We start from the raw sequence: 16,969 nt of genomic DNA, 5'->3' as shown, positions 1-16,969 counted from the left end.
TATATTTTTCCAATAAATATTGCATTTTCCAATGAATTTGTATGTTGTTATAACAGCAGTGCACTTTGTTGATGATGTGTACCATTCTGATTGGTCAGGCTCAGAGCAGCTCTATGGCTGCTACAGTATACAACTGATCATTAATAAGATTATTTGAAAGGTTTCCAGGATATTTGTAGCCTCTGAGCTCCCGTCAATAATACACACACCCACGGGGTTATATATAAGGCCTGCCTGTAATTACAGTGTAACGTTATTCATACACTCCTTGGCCCTCTCTCCGCTACCAGAAAATAATAACAAGTGCTAATGACTTTGTAATTATGGTATGGGAAAGATCCTCCTACTCTTAACCTGATTGGCATAACAGTAACGTCCCACGGTCCCAGTTTTTTGTTGGGCTCTGTGAGGCCACGACTTCAGTTGTGAGAGGCTCTTTATATTAGTGGGAATCGTCTAAGTCGCGTCAGTGACTCAGTGTATCTACTGACAGTAGGAGCGCTCGGTTCTGATTATACTCGTCTACTATGGCTACAGCCGGTGATTATACTGACAGAGAAGGAGGCGAGTCCTTTCCACACGAAAAGGGCAGTCTCGTTCTTGTCAAGTGGAACGACGGGATGGTCTACTTTGCCAAGATCAAGAAGATTGATCACGCCAAGCGGAGATGTGTTGTCATCTTTGACGACCGCTCCACTGATGAGGCCTCTTTCTCCCAAATCCATTCTGGTAAGTGAAAATTGACTTTCCCCATGTTTTCCTGCACTCTTTATAATACATTAATTATCGTTTTTCCTTTCCTTTAATTCCTGATACAGTCGACGAAACAACAACTGATATAATTTGCATCAAGTGCAAAAAGGACGAATCTGAGCATCCCAACGAAATTGTCCTTTGCGACATTTGTGGAATAGGTAATGTGCCATTGTTCTTATATTGATGAATCTGAGTGCTGCGAGATTGTTTTAATTTTACAATAATAGCAAATATTACTGCATGTGCATCCATGCAGTTTTAGGCTGACTTGCTGCCTGAGTAGGGCGAGTCACCTACAGCTTATCACATCAGATCATTAGATAACAAATTTGACACCTAGTGAATATGATTAGGCCCCCACTTGGAGTTTGTTATGACAATGAATAATCATAAGCTTTGTGCTTTCACCTTTTGAATGTACTTAAATTACAGGGTGGTCCTTATATATCAATATTCACCTGCTCTTGTTCAGCCGGGCTTTGAATACTTTTTCTACACACACAAACACATACACATACATAGGTTTTCATCAGAAATGTCATAATCCTCCTATACCAGCATCAGCACTGGAGCTCAATAGCCCATGGCACTGTATGTATTGTATCAAGCAGGTGAAGAATCCTTATCTCACAGAATCAATCGATGTCATGCAAAGTCTTTTTGAAGAGGACGAAGATGCCGACTCTACAAGAATACTCCCGCAAGCAGTAAAAGTCAAAGTGGAGAGACAGGAGGAGGAAGAGGTGCATGTACCAACTAGTTCAACCTCAGCAGCTCAGCCAGCATTACCTGCACCACCACCACCACCAAAAAAGAGAAAAGTAAGAGGAGTAGTATTTAATTTTATAATTTTAGGCTGTCATATAGTTTGCTTTGCCAGGCAATAGCATTAATTCCTGGAATTACACTTTTAAGAAATAGCTCATTAGCCAAATGCTTCATTAGCCAATGTTACAGGAAATTTTATTGCATTGAAATGAGAGTTACCACAAAGCATGCTATGTGCTACTTGTCAATTTTGATCAGACTTGCTACTCAACATAAGAACATGTATGTGTATCAGAATAAATTATTAAAATGAAGAATTCTCTCCTAGTCATTTTCAAAATTAGGCTCGTGACCCTCTACTATATATAATAGTACAGGGACTTTGGCCTGATTTTGGAGTAACTTTTAAAATTTGTAAAAAAAAATCCAATTTTTATGAGAATCAGCTCAAACTTGCTACACAACATAACAGCATGTACATGTATTGGAAAAGAATTATAATAATGGAGAATTTTCTGCTAGTCATTTTTGGCAAAATGTGATTAAAGACCCTGTACTATAAGTCTGATCAAAATTATTTTTTCTTTTGCATCTAAAATAATATCACATGATCATTGTATGTGTAGGTTGGTCGTCCAAGGCTTAGTGAGACTAGCAGGCGCAATAGTGGTAAAGTGAGACCTCTTGAAGCTTTGAGACGAAAACTAGCCAAATCTACATCTGGTCCCGGAAGAAGTGGTACTTATTCGTATCGGGCATCTCGTAAAAGACAGACTTCGCAACAAGATGCGACTAGTTCTAAATATGGGCGTACGACAGTCGAGAGCTACACTATAGCAGTGCAGCAGACCTCAGAAGGTATCTTAAGTAACTCTTCAAGCGCTGTTGAAAATAATAACGAAGAAGATGATGAGAGTGATTCAGACTCACTTATAATTTCAGCGAAGAAGCCTCGGAGTTTAAGAGTCTCTCTTACCTTGCCTCCTAGCATAGACACTAGCCCAGTCTCATCTACAACCCAGAGGAGCCCTCCTAATAATCCGCCGTCCTGGCAAGAACCAGCTCTGGATGCTCCCGAGTCTTCACCAGAGCCAATGCTTCAGATAAAAGTTGAGGAGAGCGAGACTGAGGAAGGAGGAGAAAGCACGGAATCTCCACTCACTGTAGTGACCAGTTCTAGTAGTTTAGAACAACAGAAAGATGCTCCTGCTACCAGTGAAGCTGGTCCACCTCCTCTTAATAGTACAGTGCCCCCTCCTCTAGTAGATTTAGAATCTTCTAATCATCAAGAGACTCAAAATTCATCATCCAATGATAAAACTAGTAATGAAGATGTCCTTGTTCTTTCATCTTCCAGTTCATCTCTAGAGGCAGCAGCAGCTCCTGATAATCAAAAATCTCCTAGTGAGCCAGTTCCAACAGTACAGGGCTCACCTCCTGAACCAGATGTCATTATCATTGATGATGAATCTACTACTTCAAGTCGGAAAAGAAAGAGCTCTTCCAGCTCTACTAACAGTACCTCGGTCGTTACGAATAAAAGCCCAGCTGAGACGAAAACACCTACTCCATCAGTACCTCCTCCTGATAGATCCCTTGTCAAGATAGTTCCTGGAGTGACTAGCCTAATGCCTTCAAAGCACAAGCGAGCTTCTGTCATTCATACACCCTCTCCAGTTTCTACACCCTCTCCTCTTGAGCAGTTACAAATGCAGGTCCAGGCACAACTAAATAGGAATAATGTGTACACTTATGGGGGCAGGAGGAATTCTTATCATGGTAGTAATAATAGTAAGACTGTGACAACTTCAGCTTCTTCTCCAGCTGCAACTACTCCATTATCACACTTAAATGAGGAGTCTGTTAACAATCGACCCAGCAGTACTGCTATACAATCTCAGAAGCATCCTGATAAGATAATATCTACTGCATCAACTAGTAGGAATAATAATAGTACAGTTGTCAGTGTCCAGCAGCAGCATGGAAAAGAGTCTCCTACAGCCAATGCTGGGAAAACTACTAAGACTAATGCTGAAAAAACCTTCAGCAAAGATATTATAACCAGCACAAGGTCAAGAAAGCCATTGGCACCTCCAATGCATGTAAGTGTTACAGTCCTATGTTTTTGTATAATTATATTGTTTGCTTTATTAATTAATTAAATTTTTAAGAATTCAATTTTATTGGTATTAACACCTATTATTATTTTTAGTATGTATCTGAAGCTACTACCAAAGTTCATGAGAAGCTACGCATGCTTTACAAGAACTCTGTTTCATTGACATCAGATTCCTCTTCTCAGCTTGTCAGGCAACCAAATCATCATCAATCTACATCACCCAGTACTACATATGTTAGCATTGCTCCTGCATACAGCAGCAGTACTCCAATATACAGCCTTCCTAGCAATCAAGCAGGAGTGCATGTCACTTATACTAATAGCAACATACCAACATCACCAGCAACTGTTGTAGTCACACCAACTACTATAACAGCCACTGGTGAAGTTGGAACTGTTTATACTTTAGTACAAGCTGACCAGGCTACATCTTTTCAACCTGAAATGACATCTCATGTTGGTGGTGGCAAAGACCCACCACTTCACTCGCCAAAAGTTGCTGTATTAACCCAGCCTCCCAATCCAGGGGCTCACACTGCTGTAGTGGCTGTAGCTGCCAATAATGATCCTACTATTATGCCTGCACAGCAGCAGGGCCCATCAGCTACAGGGACTTATTACACACTAGTTGAAATACCAGATAATTCTGATAGACAAGCCACACACTATGCTGGAGGCAGTCAGCCGACAGTCAATACTACAAAACCTTATGCTGTAGTTAATGCACTACCATCAGGTGGCAGGCAGCAGGGATCATCATTACAACTAAAAAGTCCTCCTTCCTACAGAGTGCAGCAAGCAGGAAGGTATAGAAAACATAGGACTCCATCAGAAGAGTCTCCTACGACTGTTTATAATAAATACAGTCCATTAGGAGTTAGTACAACTAGTCCTTCACCTCATCATCAGAAGCAAACACAGCCGCAGGTACCTGCACAAGATTTGACTAGCAGTGCTATCAGCAGCAGCAATAGTACTAATAAGACTCTGAATAATAAAAGAGGAAAAGAGAAAGAAATCCAGACCACTACTGTTGCAGTAATTGACAAGGAGGAACCACTCTCTGATTTGATTAGGCAACTTGGAGCTATTAAGAGCAAGAGAAAGAGAGACTTTGAGAGCATGTCAGGAGAAAGCCTCATGACCCTTTTCCACTCTGCCCTCAAGCAGTTTAAGGAAAATGGTAAAAAATATGAGCAGCATTTGTCTAGACCTGCTATGCCTCCTCCTAATGTTGAAGTACTTGATAATTCTGGCATCCCAGTCCAACAGACCTCAAGATCAAGCAAAGTTGTAAGACCCAAGCCACAAAGAGTGGTGAATCAAGCTGGAGTCTCTCTGCTAGCACAACACCAAAGAGCAGCCTCTTCTCCTTCAACTTCATCTACTTCACCTTTCCCACCACCTTCACGTAGGATCTCACCACCACCTTCACGTAGGATCTCACCACCGCCTGCATATACACAGCAACAGTTTTCAACTGGTAGTAATGGCAAGAGCCCATCAGCTCAGCAAATGCATAGAGATAAGGCAGCAATGTATCACATCCAGACTTCAGGTGTGTTTGTACCTCCAGAAGAAGCTGTGACTCATAAGCAAACTTCTCTACAGAAAATTGAGTCTTATCATTACAAAACTCATCAGTCACATGTTGCTGCTCCCCCTCACTCAAAGACACCAACTGAAGGCCATCACTTTGTCCTCAGTAAGCAGCCAAGCACTCAACAGCAGGCTCCTGCTAAATACACGCAGCAAGGACATCAATATTCTCCACTGACATCTCCACATCAACAAGTCTCTAAGCACCCCCAGGGACAGCAGCACTATTCCTTTATAAAGCCAACAGCAAGACAGATCATTAAAAACAATAGGACCTACCTCATTGCAGATTCACCAGATGCTGCTGTGAACATGGCAACCGGTTCCATAGTTGTAAGGCGTCCAACACATTCTGATATAATGACTACTGGTATTAGCCATTCACCAGTGAGTAGCTCTACTGCTGCTGTACTGCAGCATCCTCCAAGAGAGCAAGAAATAACAAGGAGTGATCGCATATGCACTGCCTGTGGAAGGGATGCTACTTTCTTGTGCTCTGGCTGCCACAAAGAGTGGTATTGTGGGAGAGAGTGTCAGGTAATTTAGTTTTATACTACTTGGTAATTTCATAGTTAAGTGATTTAGTTAATGTCCCTATTACTTGGTAATTTATTTCTCTTTTATAGTTAAAATCTTGGGATGAACATGCCACAATGTGCAAGTCTTACTAAAAAACAATGATAATGTACATGAATGTTTAACAATGAACTGTGTATGATAATAGTAATAATTATTATAATTTATTTATCAATTATTTATCTTGATGGAAATGATTTGTCTCTATATTTTAAAACAGTCGGAGGTCCGCGTTTCATTACAGTATCCTTTTCTTCATCTTTCTCGTCGTAAATTGTTGGAATTAAAACTTCTCTTGTCTTTTTTCTTGCCTGTGGCTTTAATGTTAATTTTTCACCTCTATACCTGAAACATGTCACTTCAAATTGCCCAGATTCTTGGAGCTTAATAACATACCCCAGTCCTGTTTTACAGTGCGAGCTCTGTCCTTCAGCTTCCACTGGCTCTGAGATTCCTAAAGATGATGGACCTAGTCCAGTGCCTTCTTTCCAACCTTTCTCCTTCATTATTTTTCTACCAAAACTCTATATTGCAGAACATAATGAGCTATAATGCATTATTATAAAAAATTTTTATACTTCTGTTGGTTTTTTCTTTACTATGTCTTGCAAATCTTCACCAGCTCTAAGCCTCTTCTCAATCTCCATGTCCCTCATATCTCTAGCCGGTTTATCTGCACTCTCTACAGGTTATAAGACTATAATTTAATTTTTGAATGGGCAGATAAAGGAGCAGCTTCAAAATAGCTTAGAGCTGAGAGTGTCAATTGTGGTATAATAGAAAGAAGTACAGTAGGCTATAATAAAAGACTACATGCCACTAGTGTAATAGTAATTTTTCATAGAAATTAGGATTTTAAATTTAGGATTTTGACCTAAGGAAGAACTTTTTCAAATACATATATGTGACCTTATGTTGTGTATCAACTTGAATCAGATTCTGACAAAACTTGGATTTTTTATGAATTTTATTAAAAAGTCAAATTTCATAAAAATGGCAATATGAGAATTCTCCATTTTAATAATTTTTCTGAAACCTACACATATATTTATGATATTAGTTGCGTAGCAAGTTTGAACAGATTCCAATCAAAAATTCATTTTTTACAAATTTTTGAAGTTTCTCAAAAATCGGGACAAAGTCCCTGTACTATAGTACAGGGTCATGGACCAAATTTAGCCAAAAATGAAAAGTAGAAAATTCTTCATTTTTATAATATTTTTTGATGCATATACAAGTACTTATGTTGCGTAGAAAGTTTGAGTTGATTCCAATCAAAATTCATTTTTTACAAATTTTTGAAGTTTCTCAAAAATCGGGCCAAAGTCCCTGTACTATAGTACAGGGTCGAGGACCAAATTTTGCCAAAAATGAAAAGTAGAGAATTCTCCATTTTTATAATACTTTCTGATGCATATACAAGTACTTATGTTGCATAGAAAGTTTGAGCTGATTCTGATCAAAATTAAATATTTTACGAGCTTTTAAAGTTGCTGCTAAAGACCCTGTACTATAATACAAGGTATTTCATCAACAAAGGCATAGGAAGCCACGAAATGAAAGTCCTATGACTCAAACTCATTTTCTTCTTACCATATCCGTAGTATAAGCTCATATCAACATCCCAGTCATCCTCTTGTGAACATTGCTCATCAAAATCTGCGCAAAACATATTAATCTAATCCTAATTATGATACAAGCCTTTAACCTCCTTCTTGCTGGTGCCAGTAACTGGCATCAGTATAGAAGACTAGCCCACTGCTTCCCTTGTCCCAAGTTACTTCCATTTCATCCTCAAAAAGTCTCTCTGATGTTCTGTCCTAGGAAGGAAGAGGTTTAGGAAGAGCTATTATAAAATTCAGGACTATAAAGGCAAGCTGCATTTCTGCTCACTTCACAAGCACAAACTAATCATCATTAATTCTGGTATGTACAAAGGTATGTACAAGGACTGCATTTCTGCTCAATTCACAAGTTATAGTACACAAAAACTAATCCTCATTAATTCTGGTATGTACAAGCACTTTTGGAGGTGCATATATTAAAAGGTATGTACAAGGACTTTGATAATGGTTGAGCATAGCTTGACCATCGATGAAAGCATATACATGCAAGTTGCTGTACCTGCTTGTCAACATCATCATGAAGTGCTTCATATCTTTCCCAATCCTCAGCTCCAAAGTCGTCATTCTCCTACAAAAAATAATTAAATTAATATATAAATATTTTTATTTAAAAATAATGGAGAATAAAATGATTAAAAATGGAGAATATTGTAATGAGAGATGTATATAGAATACGTTTTCTTGCTCAATTTCTTCATCTTCTTCCTCTAATTCCACTCTATCCTCTTCTTCCTCCAACTTCCTTTTTTTCCTACCAGCTGGTTGCTTCAGTTCGTCTTTTCTAAAATCTGAGAGAGACTTTCCTTTTTTCGCAATGCCATAGTCTAGTGGCACAGCACCATATCGCTTTGAATGAGATGGGAAAACGAGTCTAAGTTTTTTGATGACACTTGGAGGAAGCCGACAGGTTCTTATTAGATTTTGAAATACTTTTAGGGAGGTACCAATGTTTCCTTGAGGCATTGAAGATGGTGGGCTGAATTCAACAAGAGAGAGAATCTGATCACTGCTCAGACTATTATTCTGTTTGTGGGAACCTATTAATTGTAGTAAAATGAATAATTGTAGGCATTTCTTTAAAACAAATCATAATTAAAATGAGCCAATTTTTGAAAAAAAGCAAAGGCTATTATCACAGACTTTGGCCTGATTTTTTAGCAGCTTTAAAAATTCGTAAAAAATCTAAAATCAGCTCAAACTTTCTATACAGCATAAGAACATGTATATGTATTAGAAAAAAATATAAAAATTGAAATTTTGCTCATCTTCATTTTTGGCCCAAATTTTGAACAGGTTTAAAAATTCATAAAAAAATCCAGTTTTGATCAGAATCAACTCAAACTTTTTACACCATATAAGTACATGTATATGCATCTGAAAAAAAATTTTAAATGAAAAATTCTCTCTTTTTAATTTTTGATGAAATTTGACTCATGACCCTGTGCCGTAAAATGACTTTTAATAATTAATTTTAATTTTTGCAGTACAATCTTTAATTTTTAATAAGCAATCCAAAAATTGGCCCTAAAATCAATCGCCCAGTTATTCATTATCTACATTATTACAATTCGTGACCTTCACTAGTCGACTCTTCACTCCGTAACTTGAGAGCTTGTATCCTCACCCTCTCCCTCATAATATCATCATTACCATCAGTCCAGTGTTTACCATTATAACTCAATAGCTCCTTCACATGCTCACTCTTTACTGATAATGGACAGCAATGAGTATTAGCTTGTACTGCCGCATCTGCATTAAAGTTTTGTGCAGTTTCGCTGCTTCTTGTAGTTGTTTTTGTATAATCGATAAAACTAGTGTCGTCAACAGTTTCGTTTTCTGTTCTCGACATCGTTTTCTGTTCAGTGTTTACATCTTTATGTTTGCTGGCTGTAGGTGTGGTCTTTTCGTTGCCAGAGGGCGTGGCTGGTCCTCCAGAATTATTCAGAAACTCTGGCCTGTGTCTGAAATGAAAGCAAACGAACGCCTCTTTTTCCACCAAATGAGAGAAATAAGCTCTTAAGTTGTACGAGCGGAATCCACGGGGAATATTACCTAAAAGAAAATAAGACACAGAATTATCAATTTGCGAGCTCATAGCAAAATTAGGCGTGGTTAGAACCGAGAGATCCGCCCATATTAGCCCCTCCCAGTTTTTTAACCACGCCTAATTGCTGCTTGGAAAAATGTTAAGTTTCTGATTCAATTGGAGTCAAGAGAGCAGCATTTTAGTAGTAGTAGTAGTACAGTAAAATGTACTACGAGTATCAGTGTGGGATATTGGAGGTCAGGAAGCTTAGGAGAGCCTTTGGTCTCCTCGGGGTGTCACTGGTCTTTCTATGGATGGTTGCTCACACCAGCAGGACTGCCTATCAGTTCTGGTGGCTTGAGGAGACGAGCGAGTCTTCCTCCTCATCTTCTCTCTCTTTCAGTCAAAGGCACCTTCTCTCTATCAACTTCTCACTAGGGACAGCAAATGAGATACGAGAGGCAAGGAGAGGGAGGGAGGGAAAATTATGTTTTACTGTAGAAAGTATTTATTAATTTGTAGCTCAATTTTCTAATACTTTTGCTTTGTATGCAGGCTAGGCTAAGTCAGCCATTACATTCATATTATACTCATGTACATCTAAGCCTTCTCTTTAATTGGTATTATGAAATTTAAAGAATCTTAACCCTGTACCTGTACACATACCTGCTCATTGCTATTTTCGTTTACTTTTAAAATCACAAACATTATTTATTATCAATCAATGCAGTGTGCCTCCATCCACAAGTTAAGCGAAGACCAGAAGAAGAACCAGACAGTCCTGTGTAAGTTTGTACAGACGGTTCCAGCCTGCAAAAGCGACGCTGGAATTTTCACCTACTTTGAGTTCGTTTACTGCATAATGCCATTGAAACTGCTACCACTAACAATGATTATACTGGTAAGAGAAAAAGAGAGAGATTAGGAAAGAAGAGAAGGAAAATAGAAAGGAAATATATGAATGTTGTTCTAGCTCCAGCACAATGAATAAATAAATATTATTATTATCATAGACTCACTTTCCTTGCATGGTCATAAAGTTTGATAGTCTTGTACAAATGTAGTTACAGCATGTTACATTATCAGTCCATATAATGTTTATCTCCTGTGAATGTGAAAAGGTGCATAGTGTTTGCAGGGTTGTTGTTCCCATTGTCCATCTGTCTCTAGTAATTGTTCCTATCATGCTTAAAAGAGTCGTGTCCCATAGACACCTGTAACTTTGAAAGTTATAATAGCAGTACATTTTTGTGACTCTCACAATTATGCTCTTCATTAAATTATCTATTATTCATGTGCACTTGTGATGCATTGTCTGTTTTTGCTGAGGTGTGGTATAGCTAGTTATTATGTTATTCTTGCAGTTTTTTTGGTTATTGTTCCTGTTCATATTCTTGGGCACAACGGCTGAAGAATAGTGAGTTATTGTAACCACTGTCAGCATTTTAACATATCTCCTCCCTCCCTCTCTCTCTCTCTCTCTCTCTCTCTCTCTCTCTCTCTCTCTCTCTCCCTCTCTCCCTCCCTCCCTCCCTCCCTCCCTCCCTCCCTCCCTCCCTCCCTCCCTCCCTCTAGTTTTTGTCCAGCTCTTACTGTCATATCACAAGTTCTTCACTTAAGCCAGAATGTAGCTATATCCTCCTTTACCATTATTCCATTGATATAACAAGTCTCACAATGATTATAATTTCATTTAAATTTGACTCTTAGATTTCCTTAACTCTTCTTCATTCCTTCTCTCTCTCTCTCTCCTTTTCTCTTTTCTTCTTTCTTACGGTGTCACTCTCCTTGCCTTTGGTAATGGTGCCCCTGATATATTCAGTGCTCTTGCTGCAATCAACCAACCTGATGCTAAGAGGGCCAGCCTTGCTTTTGGTGCTTTATTTGGTATGAAAGACCAGCTCTAATTTATTATTGTTTATTTTTATTTTTATCTTGTTTGTGTTTCATATAGTGTTTTGTTGTTGTTTGTCCTACATGTACATTCTAAATAATGATAAGCAAGAGTAACCTGGTTTGTTTAAAATTAGTTTATGTACATGTACCTGTACCACAACTATCTAAAAACAACTTTCTCCCACTCTCTTTTTGATTCTCTCTCCTACTTCCTTCCCTTCTTCTCTCTCATACATGTACATGTATGTCGCTTCTACCTCCTCTCTCTCTCCCTTTCCCTTTCTCTCTTTCTCTCTCTCTCTCTCTCTCTCTCTCTCCCTCTCTCTCTCCTATTTCTCTCCCCAGGTGCTGGTATGTTTGTCACTACTGTTGTAGTTGGTGCTGTCGTCATTTCAAAGCCTTTCACACTGACAAGACGGCCATATATGAGAGACCTGGTCTTCTACTTAGGAGCAGTTTACTGGACATTCTTCATACTCTGGAACAACAGCATGAACATTGGAATTTCACTAGGTATGGGAATTCTGAGTGTCGTTTTATCAGGTGCTGTTGACTTGAAGTTTGGAATTTCACTTATTTCAGTTTTGAATTTAACTGATACAGTATTATTAGAGAAATTGAAAATGTAGCATTTAGTTTTAGATTCTCTACTATCCATTCTTCTTTTTTCTTAATTCCTTTCTGCTTTTTCCTTAGGATTCATATGTCTCTATGTCACGTATGTTTTAGTTGTAATATTTGGTCGATTAGTGTATCAAAAATGGAAGAAGAAAGGCTTGAGTGGAACAGGCGACATACCAAGTAAGCAGACATGCTTCACTCTCCTTCCTCTTTCATTTTCTTTCTCTCTCTCTCCCCTCTCTCTCTCCTACCTCTCTCCCCCCCCCCTCTCTCTCTCTTTCCCCCCCCTCTCTCTCTCTCCAGAGCCTCAGCCTAAACCCGAGGGACAAGAGTTATACAATAGTCGCTCCACAGCTGCACCAGTAGATGAGGAGACTCCTGTTATTATAAGGAATGGGCACCTCCCTCCATCTCCTTCACCTCCTCCTCCCCCTCCTCCTCCTTCGTCAAATGTTAAGATTATTGTAGAAGGGTCTCCTGATCATGAAACAAGTGGACACCATCAACTAGTAAACACTGAACAAGTAAATAATAATAATAATGATAATAATAATAATAATAATAAATACTGTATATGTATGTAGCTGAAAATATTTGGCATGGAATCAATATTGGTGGAATAACAATAGAAACTGCCAACATAAAATTTTTTGCCATTTTGTGTCATTATTCACATGCTCAATGAAACATGGCTGCTAAATTGACAATGTAAAGCCTGACAAATGAAAAATTTATAACAAATTGCCAAATATAACTCTCGCCAATACAGTATTGCCAGCTTTACAATACATTACAATGTCTATGTGTATTCTGCAAATGTGATTTATACAATTACAAATGTAATAATGCAATTTACATAATACGCATAATACGATTTTGTAATACATTTATGTCAGTTTTATAATTCACTCTCTCTCTCTCCCTCCCTTCTCCCCTCTCTCTCTCTCTCTCTCTCTCTCTCACTGATGTCATTGTCCTTCTCCTCTTCTCTCAGCATGAAAGTGAGCTCACTCACTCGTGTGCCATCATAGCCTCCCAACACGTGTACGGTGTATCAGATGAAGAAGAAGAAGAAGAATCAAGAGACAGACTGCCCTCCCCTCTCCCGGCCAGACCCCCCACCCCTCGCTCTGTTTCTCCCCGGAGACTACGCAGGACGATATCAGGCGCACTGGACATAACGGAGGATGTCGGTTTAGTGGCTGTGGGTGCTAACCCAAATCTGTCCAAGATCTGGCACCATGCTTATAGAAAGGAGGTCTTTCATCAGCATCACTTGCATCCTGCGCATCACTCGCCTAGACCGAGCCCACTGCTGGAGCGACGATCAAGAAGCTCTTCTAGATCAAGGGGATCTCATTTGGGTATGGGGTGGCCATTTTGAAAATTTTACTCTGTTTTTATTTTATGTCTAGATTTGAGTGCTTCGCATAAAAGTGATGGAGGGGGTGGGGCAGGAGGAGGGGCTTCTGACAATAATCGAGAGACCGAGGGTGAAGGTGATGATGAAGAGTCTCCTTTGATGTCTTCTTGGGACCAAAGGGAAACCGTTTTTGAGACGCCAAAGGCACGACATCCTTTTATAAAGCTATTGTTAGCTCTCTGGCCTTTTGGAGAGTCTTTCAGAGACCTTGGGAAAGCCGGAAAAATATATGAGACCTTAAAAGTAACTGCAAATTTAGTGCAATCTTAATTTTAAATCACTAAGTACATGTACATGATGTACTTTTTGTAAAAACATGAATGGCTATTACTCTCTCTTCACATTATTCCAGGTACCTGCTGGACTATTATTAAACATCACAGTACCTGTCATTGATAAAGATGAAGATAATGACAACTGGAATAGATGGCTGACCATCATACAGTGTGTCACAGCACCAGTGTTTATTAGTCTAACAACAAAATGTAATACTTTTTTTCTTCCTGCTTCTAATTTTTTGGTCTTTATTCTGTCTCTTTTTCTCTCTCCTTTTTCCCACTCTTCTCTCTCTCTCTCTCTTGTTTCATTTTATATTTATTTTTTATTTCTCTCCTCCAGTGGGTTTTAAGATGATTGGTGGAGTATTCCCTGCTATTGTCATAGCTTTTGTCTTTGGAGTCTGTCTAGCAATTCTTGTTGCATTCACTTCATCGAATGATAAGCCTCCAAGATATCATTGTGTAAGAAACATAATATGGTGTAATTGTGATTTAGAATGTAAGGGACAATTTTTGGGAAAAGCATGAGCTATAGTCCATATAACCCAAAAACTTTTAGTCGGAATCATCTCAAACTTTCTATGTAGCATAAGTACATCAATGTGTATCAGAAAATGTAATAAAAATTGGGGGTAATTTTGGAGCCATTTTTTGAAAAAAACCATGGGCTATAGTACAGGGTATTTTTCCAAAATTTGGAGTTTTTAAAAAATGGTCATAACTCAAAAAATTGAAGTTGGAATTGGCTCAAACTTTCTACGTAGCATAAGTACATCAATATGTATCAAAAAATGTAATAAAAATTGGGGGTGATTTCGGAGCCATTTTTTGGAAAAAACCATGGGCTATAGTACAGGGCATTTTTCTGAAATTTGGAGTTTTTAAAAAAAATGGTCATAACTCGAAAAATTGAAGTCGGAATCAACTCAAACTTTCTACGTAGCATAAGTACATCAATGTGTATCAGAAAATGTAATAAAAATTGGAGGTGATTTCGGAGCCATTTTTTGGAAAAAAACATGGGCTATTATAGTACAGGACATTTTTCTGAAATTTGGAGTTTTTTAAAAATGGTCATAACTCGAAAAATTGAAGTCGGAATTAGCTCAAATTTTCTACATAGCATAAGGGCATCAATATGTATCAAAAAATGTAATAAAACTTGGGGGTCATTTCGGAGCCATTTTTTGAAAAAACCATGGGCTATATACTGTACATTTATCTTTACTCATGCAATCTCTCTCCATCTCTATCTACAGGTGTTTGCTTGGGTTGGGTTCCTGGTTGCTGTTGTATGGATATACACCATTGCCAATGAAATAGTCAATCTATTACAAGTACCGTATTAGTATCCTAGATAACCAATGTATTATTTTGTTTAGGTATTTGGTATAGTGATTGATTTATCTGATGGGATATTAGGAATTACACTATTAGCTTGGGGTAACAGCATTGGAGGTAATGCCAACAAAGAGATAAATAAATGCACGCCACCATTATTATTAGTTATTGATTAATTATTTTTTTAAGTTTGAATTTTAATAATTTCGCCAATATAATAAACTTTTTAATTTCATCAGATGCTGTGGCTAACGTCACCATGGCAAGACAAGGATTCCCTCGTATGGCGATTGGCGCTTGTTTCGGAGGACCACTACTGAGTATCCTTTTATATAGTTAATTAATTGTAATGGGTGGGTATGGTCTTTCATACTATAATGTTGATAATTAGTGTGAAAATTAGCGTGGGCGTTGTTTTCTTGACTAAGCTCCTCCCACTAGATATGTTATTAGGAATTGGTATAGCGTCTACTGTTAAAGCAATTGGATCTGAAGGATTGACATTTGGAGTGAGAGAAAGAGAAGAGAGAAAAGGAGGGAGAGAGAGAAAGAGAAGGAGAGAGTGAGAAAGCACAGTTTTAGTTTGAGGAACAGAGAGATAGGGAGGAAGGAAAAGTTAGAGAGGAGCTAAAAAATTGTAAAATTAATTCTACTTCACTCTTTCTATGTCTTCTCCTTATAGCTGTACTTTACTCAAGTTCAAATGTTTGCCGCCCTCTTTTTATTACTGAGTCTTTCATCGTCACTGGTAATAAGTTCCATCCTTCGGTTCAAAATGAAAAGAGTATATGGGATTTGTCTCTTTGTGTTTTACGTGACATTCTTAATTGTTGTCATACTTGCAGAGGCTAAAGTGTTCAATATCTCAATTCCAAACGTTTTAGAACCTGTTTGAATGTACTCTTTCTCACTCAAATATTATGTATAGCTACAATAATGAATTGATTGATTGATTATTATTATTACTAATGCTGTATTATAGTGTGTCTGTATATTAATTGTGATTTATCATGATCAAAAGTATGCATTTAGATCTAAGTGATGAAATAAGCATGTACACACTTGGACCTTCTGATTCTATATTTATGCCCTTTATACTGTAGATTGTATCTTTATTTTCTCTCAAAAAATCAGATATTATAATTATTACTATAATCCAATCACTATTTATGTTTTAAGAAATAACACAATAATAAAAAAAGTTCTAAACTCTATTAAAATGTAACTATAGAAAACGATATCAATTCAAAAACCATGCAGCTAAGAGTCACCAGACTTATCAATATGGCCATCTTCCATGAATTTTACTTTAGCTTGAAACTCAACAACTTTCTCAAGAACTTTCATAGCAGAGTCAATAACCTCGGCAGCTCGCTTCTCAATGTCATCAGGCCTAGGACCATCAACAGTGGGCCTAGTGGGTAAGTATCCCTCATGCATGTCATGGTCATCTTGATCTAGATCTCTCATGACTTGATTTGTTATAGCCCAAGTCAACACTTGCGGATCAACTTTAGTCGCATCAATGATACGTTTCACAAGAAGTACACCAGCACAACCATCGGAATCATTGATGACACCTGAAGATGTAAAATTCCAGCGATAATAGTAAGAATCGCAACGTATGAGTGCATTTGAATTCCAAATGATAAACATATCTGATGTCTCGTACTCTCCAACTGACGCATTACCTAGAACAGTGTCAGCCCCAACCTTAACTAACTGCTGAAACCCACCAAGAAAGTCTCCCTTGAAGAAATCACCAATGGAGTCAGTCAGACACTTGTCCAGATCCTGTTTTGTAGAATCAGTGATGTTTATTTGACGATGCATCTCAACGATAGTGCCAGTCTGTATCTCTTGGTTTCCTCTTCTTCCTTGCAGTATGTCTTCCTGTTCCTTGTCCAAGCGCCTATGCACCATTTTTTCAAGTATGTCCAA

The 16,969-nt window shown here is 38.1% G+C and overlaps 3 protein-coding genes across 3 annotated transcripts; 2 read left to right on the top strand and 1 right to left on the bottom strand.

The window, feature by feature from the left end:
- Nucleotides 1–244: 244 nt before the first annotated feature.
- Nucleotides 245–6,025, top strand: LOC105313550 (mucin-5AC-like). Its single transcript, XM_011407070.2, has 6 exons — nt 245–729; nt 819–914; nt 1,279–1,577; nt 2,151–3,626; nt 3,737–5,779; nt 5,869–6,025. The coding sequence occupies exons 1-6, from the start codon at nt 528–530 to the stop codon at nt 5,911–5,913; spliced, it is 4,161 nt and encodes a 1,386-aa protein (XP_011405372.2). The 5' UTR covers nt 245–527; the 3' UTR covers nt 5,914–6,025.
- On the bottom strand, nt 5,986–9,564 carry LOC100641135 (G patch domain-containing protein 3-like). Its single transcript, XM_011407075.2, has 8 exons — nt 9,019–9,564; nt 8,119–8,480; nt 7,943–8,011; nt 7,527–7,638; nt 7,412–7,477; nt 6,397–6,500; nt 6,215–6,342; nt 5,986–6,163 (listed from the first exon to the last, which is right to left on the bottom strand). The coding sequence occupies exons 1-8, from the start codon at nt 9,536–9,538 to the stop codon at nt 5,998–6,000; spliced, it is 1,527 nt and encodes a 508-aa protein (XP_011405377.1). The 5' UTR covers nt 9,539–9,564; the 3' UTR covers nt 5,986–5,997.
- A 44-nt stretch (nt 9,565–9,608) lies between these two features.
- Nucleotides 9,609–16,066, top strand: LOC100641008 (sodium/potassium/calcium exchanger 6, mitochondrial-like). Its single transcript, XM_019999262.1, has 17 exons — nt 9,609–9,930; nt 10,200–10,370; nt 10,834–10,886; nt 11,045–11,102; nt 11,245–11,356; nt 11,711–11,878; nt 12,062–12,166; nt 12,290–12,510; nt 12,981–13,350; nt 13,402–13,652; nt 13,762–13,894; nt 14,028–14,149; nt 14,947–15,024; nt 15,070–15,145; nt 15,268–15,348; nt 15,470–15,537; nt 15,711–16,066. The coding sequence occupies exons 1-17, from the start codon at nt 9,694–9,696 to the stop codon at nt 15,921–15,923; spliced, it is 2,517 nt and encodes an 838-aa protein (XP_019854821.1). The 5' UTR covers nt 9,609–9,693; the 3' UTR covers nt 15,924–16,066.
- Nucleotides 16,067–16,969: the final 903 nt, after the last annotated feature.

This window comes from Amphimedon queenslandica, unplaced genomic scaffold (assembly GCF_000090795.2).
Source record: "Amphimedon queenslandica unplaced genomic scaffold, v1.1 AMPQUscaffold_13281, whole genome shotgun sequence".
NCBI lineage: Eukaryota > Metazoa > Porifera > Demospongiae > Haplosclerida > Niphatidae > Amphimedon > Amphimedon queenslandica.
The sequence above is the reverse complement of the archived record's forward strand: the minus strand, read 5'-3'. Positions and strand labels throughout refer to the sequence as shown.